The sequence below is a fragment of the Paroedura picta genome, chromosome 6 (assembly GCF_049243985.1).
Source record: "Paroedura picta isolate Pp20150507F chromosome 6, Ppicta_v3.0, whole genome shotgun sequence".
Taxonomy (NCBI): Eukaryota; Metazoa; Chordata; class Lepidosauria; order Squamata; family Gekkonidae; genus Paroedura; species Paroedura picta.
In genome coordinates, this window is record NC_135374.1 from 57,825,620 (window position 1) to 57,834,407 (window position 8,788).

The 8,788-nt window shown below is 45.4% G+C and overlaps 1 protein-coding gene across 1 annotated transcript in view; it reads right to left on the minus strand.

Annotated features, from left to right (window-relative positions):
* The window catches only part of PAXBP1 (PAX3 and PAX7 binding protein 1), a 33,755-nt gene extending 30,619 nt beyond the window's left edge, over positions 1 to 3,136 (minus strand). Inside the window, exon 1 of the mRNA XM_077342571.1 lies at positions 2,427 to 3,136. Coding sequence (XP_077198686.1) covers positions 2,427 to 2,928 — 502 coding nt within the window. The 5' untranslated portion in view covers positions 2,929 to 3,136. The remainder of the gene's footprint in view (positions 1 to 2,426) is intronic.
* Between the last annotated feature and the right edge of the window lie 5,652 nt (positions 3,137 to 8,788).

Here is an 8,788-nt window from a genome sequence, read left to right on the forward strand (position 1 = left end):
TTTGCTGCAATGGTTAAAAGTTTCCCCTTAATTCATTAAAAATGTGGGTTGTTAGGCTTTATGCATAGAAAATCTAAAACAGGAACTTTGAAAATAGGGCTGAATTCAAATTTAATAATTATAATTTTGCACTTAAATATTTAAGTAACAAAATTAATGCTTTAATTTTACAATTAATTTTGTAGGCCAAGGTAGTCTTATATGCAATGATATATTCAAAGTCTGGATTCAAATTATCAACTTCAGTGCCTAAAGTAAGGAGATTACATAGCATCAACCATTCCCTTCTTCTGATATATATATGAAGTTTTCCTTCAAATATAAGCAATAAGGCAAAGCCAAATTTCCATATATTTTCAAGGGAAAAGACATTTATATTTATTCATGCAGTATTTTTAACAGAGATTTGTTACTAAATACTCTTTACAAATGTGGCTCTTACAAGATCTCCATAAAACAATCTGAGTACCTATATCCAAGGTGAACCACACTTATATCAGACCCAAACTTCCCTTGTTTTTAAAGACAGGAGTTTGAATATCTTAATTATATTCCACAAGTGCAGCTTGTTCTAAGGCACACATAGTTGTTCCATACAATCCACATGAATAGAGGTATCAGCCTATTCAGATTCTGCATACAGGTAGACGTCATTTAGCCTAAAGTAGGCCTGGGAGTTTCCCAACAAGAAAACAGACCAGCAACTGAGGTTTGGTCCCAGAAAATGAAAGTAGTCTTGCCAAAATCCCAACTAGCTATGTTTTGGCTTCCCTATTTTATGGCTGATAATATTTTGCCCAAAATTATTTTCATTTGCTCTCATTCTGAACTCATCCAAACAAACAATACCATCCAGACTGTCTAGCATTCAACCAACATAAACATAAACATAGAATTTAAAAGCACATATTTCATTTTAAGACCTTTTCCGTGACAGCCACAAGAAGTTAGTAATGCATGCCTTATATTGGTTGGCATCACTTGCATATTACTGAAGGGGAGACTCACTATATAAACTGCAGCAAAACAGGGTTATCCAAATAGTTAATTAATTAAGCATGATAACGAGCAAATTCGAACAGAAGAGTGGTGTGGCACATTCCCAAGGTGGCCTCATAACATTTGTGAGGCCCCTGAATAGATTATCTCCCAGATTTCCATAAATTCAGCCTAGGAACAAATAGTTTCATCAACCAATATCTTTATTTTGGTTGCAAACATATCTACCACGTATTAAAGGTAAAGGTATCCCCTGTGCAAGCACCGAGTCATGTCTGACCCTTGGGGTGACGCCCTCCAGCGTTTTCATGGCAGACTCAATACGGGGTGGTTTGCCAGTGCCTTCCCCAGTCATTACCGTTTACCCCTCAGCAAGCTGGGTACTCATTTTACCGACCTCGGAAGGATGGAAGGCTGAGTCAACCTTGAGCCGGCTGCTGGGATTGAACTCCCAGCCTCATGGGCAAAGCTTTCAGACGGCTTGCCTTACCACTCTGCGCCACAAGAGGCTCTTCAGTAATTACCACGTATTACTGAAGAGCAAAGATGAATTTTGATAGACATTTGCTCACTATGAAATATCTGGTAACAGCAGTTCTCAGAAACGCTGCTTACATCTTCTGCAGTCTTTCATGATACATGTACTTAGTGTTAATTGCAAATGGAGTACATACATTCTTGTATTCATGTGTCAAATGTCACTGCTAAAACAAATGTTGTGGAGAAAAGCAATCACCATTTCATTTTAATGAGAAACATTGTATTTGAACATACTATTTGAACTGATACAGTGTGTTCATTTCTAACATGTACAATCCCTTCACACTTCTGAAGTTGACTGAGAGATCATTCTAGGTGCTGCAGAAGCAGACCATGAAAAGTAACTAGGGCAGCAATTCTGAATAGTGAAATGATATCAATAACACTTCTGAATAAATCTAATCAGGACCATTCTATAAATAATCCAAAGCAACTACTGCAGCAGGGAACTGTGATAAAGCAGTGATCACAATGCAACCACTGCAGGTATCATAGTGCGCCCATCTACAGATTCTCTGACAGCCATTTCCTTCTTCCACAAATCAAAAAGCAAGCCCTGGCTTAGACTTTGTGCCTTCCAGTAACACTGGTTCAAAAACAGCTGCCTTCAGAACAATGCCTGGCTTGCAATCTGCCAGGATTCTGGGTTTGGCACCAGTAGCCCTTGGTGCCTATTTTGTAGCGGCAATCCCCAATCCTCAAAACTGCCCGCTCTCAAATAAATAAATAAAATAAATAAATAAACCAGCTGTCCCCTGGAGTAGTGAGTAACCGGCGGAGGCCACCCCCATGAGGGATGAGCTGGGCAAGCGTCGGCCGGGAACGTGGCGCGGGGAAGGGATCCCGCCACAGGCGCTGCGGGCTGGCCTACGGGCTCGCTCGCTTACCCTCCTCTTCGTCTTGGAAGCTGAGGAGCTTGAGGCTCCCGCGTGACGGAGGCCCCGCCGCTTCCTTGCTCTTGTTCTTCCGCTCCTTCGCCTTGGAGCCCGCTGACACGAGGCCGTTGTTCCCCGGCGGGAGCAGCTGGGGCGGCGGCGGCGACGCCGGGAGTTGCGCAGGAGGCGGAGGCGGCAGCAGGAGAGGCGGAGGGGCCGTCAAGACTGCGCTTCCCCGGCCAAGTGCATCGACACCGCCACCGCCAAACGCGAAGCCGCCGGGCCCGCCGCCGCCGCCGCCGCCGCCGCCACCCGCGGGAGAGACGAGCGGGACGCAGCCCGTCGGGAGCGGCAGGAGCGGCGGCCTCGGGAGCAGCGCGGCGGCGTCGCCCGCGGGCCCATCTCCTCCGGGAGGCGGCAGCTGCGGCTGTGGGGGCTCCTCGTCCCGCTCCTCGTCCTCCTCCTCCGACTCGTTCCGCTTCCGCACGTTCACGCGCCGCGCCTTGCGGAACATTCCTGCCTCGGCCCAACGGCCACCGACCTCGGAGCCTGCCGAGCAAGGGGGCGGGGGGAGAGATAGGGAGGGAGAGCGCGCGAGAGCACCGCAGCAGCCCGAGAGCGCGCACCACCGCTCGCTTGTACCCCGCTTTCGCGGCCGCCGGAATAGCGTAACCGAGGAGCAGCTACAGCGCCATCTCCTGCCCGCCGCCAAATTGGCCCTCCCAGCGTCCCGTCCTAGGCGCGGAGAGAAACAGCCGCACCGTAGTGCCACAAAGTTCGCATGAAGGCTAGAGCGGCCAGCCGGAACTACGATTGACGACACGACAGCGCCGGCGCCGCAGCACTAAGCAGCCATCTTGAAGTCTGTCACGTGGTGCGCTGAACGTCTTGAGAATCGAGGGCTTCTCTCGTGTTTAAGGAGGGCGAGGCCACAGGGCGCGCGTGCCGCCTTTTAGAAGGTCATTGCTGTTGGGCTCCTTGTCTTAACTTTTGTTTTGTTTTTAAATAGTAACCCGTGGACTTGATTCTCTTGTGCTTGTTCAGTTAAAGCCGAATCAGGTGAAAAGGCACTGTTACGCGGATCTCCTTGATTTCTAAGTTGTCAGCAGGTCCCTACAGCCGTGTCTATTACAATAGTGTTGTCTGATATATTTAATTCTGGACTTTCCCCATATACAGGGGATGAGTTCAAAACTGCTCCCTCCCTCATTCCAGCTCCTTCTCTTACTTTTGCGAAGAGAACTTGGCTTAGTCTAAAAGTGCTTTGGAGGAGGGGTAGCCGATTTAGATTGCCTTTCACTATTAAAACCAGGACCCCCCCCCCCCCCACACACACACAACTTCATCTTCCTGTGTGAGTGGAGCAGATCTAGATTTAAACTAACTGCTCTAATTTGTTTTTATTTGTTATTTATTTGTTATCTACCTTTCCCACTGAGACTCAAGGTGGAATTATGGTTGTGAGTCCCTCTAGATGGGATTTGGGGAGTCCTGGTTTTACAGCTCATCCCCAGGCTGCAGAGATCAGTTGCTGTGAAGAAAATGGATGTTTTTGAGGGTGGACTCTGTAGCACTGAACTCCAGTTTTCCCCAAACTCAATCCCCAAATCTCCAGAAGTTCCCCAACCTGTATCTGACAACCCTCCCCCCCCCCCCCATTCCCCACTGGTGCCCAGGGAAGACCTGACAACCCTAGGTGGATTACATAGTGTACGTTTAATACAATCAACTGGATGGAACAGTATAACGGTGTTGTATTATAAAGAACTGAGAACAAGAAGAAAATGGAAACATGTGGAACAAGCCTGAAACAAAGCATTTAAATATGACCTATAAAACAAAAATTACATAGTAAGAACATACTTAGAGCAACAGAACACAGGAGTATAGTCCACAATCCCTGTCTCTCTGCCAAACCATCTTTCTGAACCATTTCATCACAGTATAGCCCTCTTCGCTATATAAAAAAGCCCTCTTGAATAATTCAGTTTTGAATCATTTGAAGGAAGCCAAGGTACTGGGAACCATCCTAACCTCATCAGGCAGGCCTTTCTATAATGTGGGGGCCACAATTTAGCATGTGTGTAGACAATTTATTTGCCAATTTGCAGAGTAGCACCTGCAGAAGGCTCTGACCTGGATAGCCCAGAGTACTCCGCTCTCAGAAGCTAAGTAGGGTTGGCCATGGTTAGTACTTGAATGGGAGCCCACCAAGGAAGAATAGTCTTCTTCAGAGGCAGGCAGTGGCAGACCATCCCTCTTTCTGTCTGTCCTGAAAACATTATTACTCATGGGAGTTAGCTGTGATTCAATGACATTTTCCTCCCCCACCCACAGAAGGCCCTGCACAGATGACCAGAGGTGTTATGATAGAATGTAGGGATAGAGGCAGTGCTGCAGATATCATGGACCAAGAGCATGAAGGGCTTTGTGTGTAATAGCCAGTACCTTGAATTGGCTGATGGACAGCCAGTGGAGTGATTGCAGACTGGGATAGTTTGGTCCAAAAAGGAATGGCTTCATGGACTTGTTAACAGCTATTTCTGCCATCTATCAACATCCCTAGAATCTTTAGCCAAAAGCTTGGAGTTGGCTGAAATTAAATCCAGCACAGACAGAGGTCCTCTGGCTGGTCTGGCACACTGGAACAGAAATGATGCAGCACCCTATGCTAGATAGTCTAGATAGTCAAAACCACCTTCACAAATCTGGGTGTGATTATGGATGCCTCCCTATCAATGGGGACCCAGATCACAAAAGTTGCCTGCCAGGTTTTCTGCCAACTTCACAAGGCATGACAACTTGCGCCATATCTCGGCAACCAATTCAGCCATCGTGATCCACCAGACTAGACACCTGTAACTTATTGTACTCAGGGTTGCCCTGGAAGCTGATCTGAAAGCTCCGGCTGGTCTAGAATGCAGTGGCAGAAATCCTTATACTAAATGCAGAGCCTATACAGCACAAGCGCTCTGCACTGACTCCAGATCATAGATTGAATTAGGTTCAAGGATTTGTTGCTAACCTTTAAACCCTAAATGATCCGGGACCCCTGTACTTAACAGGGACTGCTTCTGCTACTATACTTCCCAAAGAGCACTAAGATCCAGCAATTAGCAATTGCTCAGGATCCCCAGACCAAAAGAAGTAAAACTGGCCTTCAAGCCAGGAAATTAACACTGAGAAAATGCTGTCCTCCATACCCACGGAACAGCAATACATCATTCACAAAAACAACAAGTCACCCAACAGAATCGGGCTTCCTCTACAAGGTTTTTAATATAAGGGTGTTTAGGAATATAATTTAAGTAATATATTTTAATTTACCATTCAAAAACTTTAGCAATGTAAAAATGTATATGTCTTGTTGTTACCCACCCTAAGCCAACTGGGAAGGATAGGCTATAATAATGAAGTTATTATTAATATAATAGTATCAAAGTCCCCCTTCAAGGATCGGCCCCCTTCAAGGATCGCTGCCTTGTTGTGGCAAGGGGGCTTGCGTAGTTCAGTGAAGCTATGAGCTATGCCGTGCAGGGCCACCCAAGACGGACAGGTCATAGCTGAGAGCTCTGACAAAAGGTGATCCACTGGAGAAGGAAATGGCAAACCACTCCAGTATCTTTGCCATGAAAACTCTATGGACAGTTCCAATAGGCATAACGATATGACGCTGGAAGATGAGCCCCTCAGGTCGGAAGGTGTCCAATATGCTACTGGGGATGAGCAGACGGCTAGTACGAGTAGCGCCAGAATGAATGAAGCGACTGGGCCAAACCCGAAAGGACGCTCAGTTGTGGAAGTAACTGGTGGCGAAAAGACAGTCCGATGCTGTAAAGATTTTTATTCCATAGGAACCTGGAACGTCAGATCCATGAATCAAGGCAAGCTGGACGTGATTAAACAAGAAATGAGAAGACTGAACATCGACATTTTAGGAATCAGTGAACTAAAATGGACAGGAATGGGTGAATTTAATTCAGATGACCATCAGGTATACTACTGTGGACAAGAATCTCGCAGAAGAAATGGAGTAGCCTTCATAATAAGAGAGTAGGAAAAGCAGTCTTGGGATACAATCCCCAAAATGACAGAATGATCTCAGTTCGAATCCAAGGTAAACCATTCAACATCACAGTGATCCAGGTCTACGCCCCAACCACTGCTGCTGAAGAGGATGAAGTTGATCAGTTCTATGAAGCCCTACAACACCTAGAAGCAACGCCAAAAAATGATGTGCTTATCATCATGTGGGATTGGAATGCTAAAGTAGGAAGCCAAAAGATAACCGGGATAACAGGCAAGTTTGGCCTTGTAGTACAAAATGAAGCAGGGCACAGGCTTGTAGAATTTTGTCAAGAGAATACAATGGTCATAGCAAACACTCTTTTCCAGCAACCCAAGAGACGACTCTACACATGGACATCACCAGACGGTCAACACAGAAATCAGATTGACTATGTGCTCTGCAGCCAAAGATGGAAAAGTTCTATCCAGTCAATAAAAACAAGACCAGGAGCTGATTGTGGTTCAGATCATGAGCTTCTTGTTGCAAAATTTAGGCTTAAATTGAAGAAAGTAGGGAAAAGCACTAGGCCACTCAGGTATGAACTAAATCATATCCCCGACGAATACACAGTGGAGGTGACAAATAGATTTATGGAATTAGATCTGATAGACAGAGTGCCTGAAGAACTATGGACGGAGGTTCGCAACATTGTACAAGAGGTAGCAACTAAAACCATCCCAAAGAAAAAGAAATGCAAGAAATCAAAATGGCTGTCTGAGGAAGCTTTACAAATAGCTAAGGAGAGAAGGGAAGTGAAAGGCAAGGGAGAAAGAGAAAGATACACCCAATTGAATGCAGAATTCCAGAGAAAAGCTAGAAGAGATAAGAATGCCTTCTTAAATGAACAGTGCAAACAAATAGAAGAAAACAATAGAATGGGGAGGACCAGAGATCTTTTCAAGAAAATTGGAGATATGAAGAGAACGTTTCATGCAAAGATGGGTATGATAAGGGACCAAAATGGTAGGGACCTCACAGAAGCAGAAGAGATCAAACAAAGGTGGCAAAATTATACAGAAGAACTATACAAGAGCGAGCTTAACATCCCTGATGACCACAATGGGGTAGTTACTGACCTGGAGCCAGACATCCTGGAATGTGAAGTCAAATGGGCCTTAGGAAGTCTGAGCAACAATAAAGCTAGTGGTAGTGACAGCATTCCAGTTGAACTATTCAAAATCTTAAAGGACGATGCAGTAAAAGTGCTACACTCAATATGCCAGCAAATTTGGAAAACTCAACAATGGCCACAGGATTGGAAAAGGTCAGTTTACATTCCAATCCCAAAGAAGGGCAATGCCAAAGAATGTTCAAACTACCGCACCATTGCACTAATTTCTCATGCTAGCAAAGTTATGCTCAAAATCCTACAAGCTAGGCTCCAGCAATATGTGGACCGAGAACTTCCAGAAGTACAGGCAGGATTTCGAAGAGGCAGAGGAACTAGAGATCAAATTGCCAACATACGCTGGATCATGGAGAAAGCTAGGGAGTACCAGAAGAACGTCTACTTCTGCTTCATTGACTATGCTAAAGCCTTTGATTGTGTAGAGCACAACAAATTGTGGCAAGTTCTTAAAGAGATGGGAATACTAGAGCATCTTATTTGTCTCTTGAGAAATTTATATGCAGGTCAAAAAGCAACAGTGAGAACTGAACATGGAATCACTGACTGGTTCAAAATTGAGAAAGGAGTTCGACAAGGCTGTATACTGTCGCCTTGCCTATTTAACTTGTATGCAGAGCACATCATGAGAAATGCGGGATTAGAGGAGTCACAAATTGGGATCAAGATTGCAGGGAGAAATATCAACAACCTCAGATATGCAGATGATACCACTCTAATGGCAGAAAGTGAAGAGGAACTAAAGAGCCTGTTGATGCAGGTGAAGGAGGAGAGTGCAAAAGTTGGCTTGAAACTCAACATCAAGAAAACAAAGATCATGGCATCCGGCCCTCTCAATTCCTGGCAAATAGAAGGGGAAGAAATGGAGATAGTGACAGATTTTATTTTCCTGGGCTCCAAGATCACTGCAGATGGGGACTGCAGCAAAGAAATCAAAAGACGCTTGCTCCTGGGGAGGAAAGCTATGGCAAATCTAGACAGCATCCTAAAAAGCAGAGACATCACCCTGCCAACAAAAGTGCGTTTAGTCAAGGCTATGGTCTTCCCAGTTGCAATGTATGGCTGCGAAAGTTGGACCATAAGGAAGGCCGAGTGTCAAAGAATTGAGGCTTTTGAACTCTGGTGCTGGAGAAGACTCTTGCGAGTCCCTTGGACTGCAAGGCGAACAAACCGGTCAGT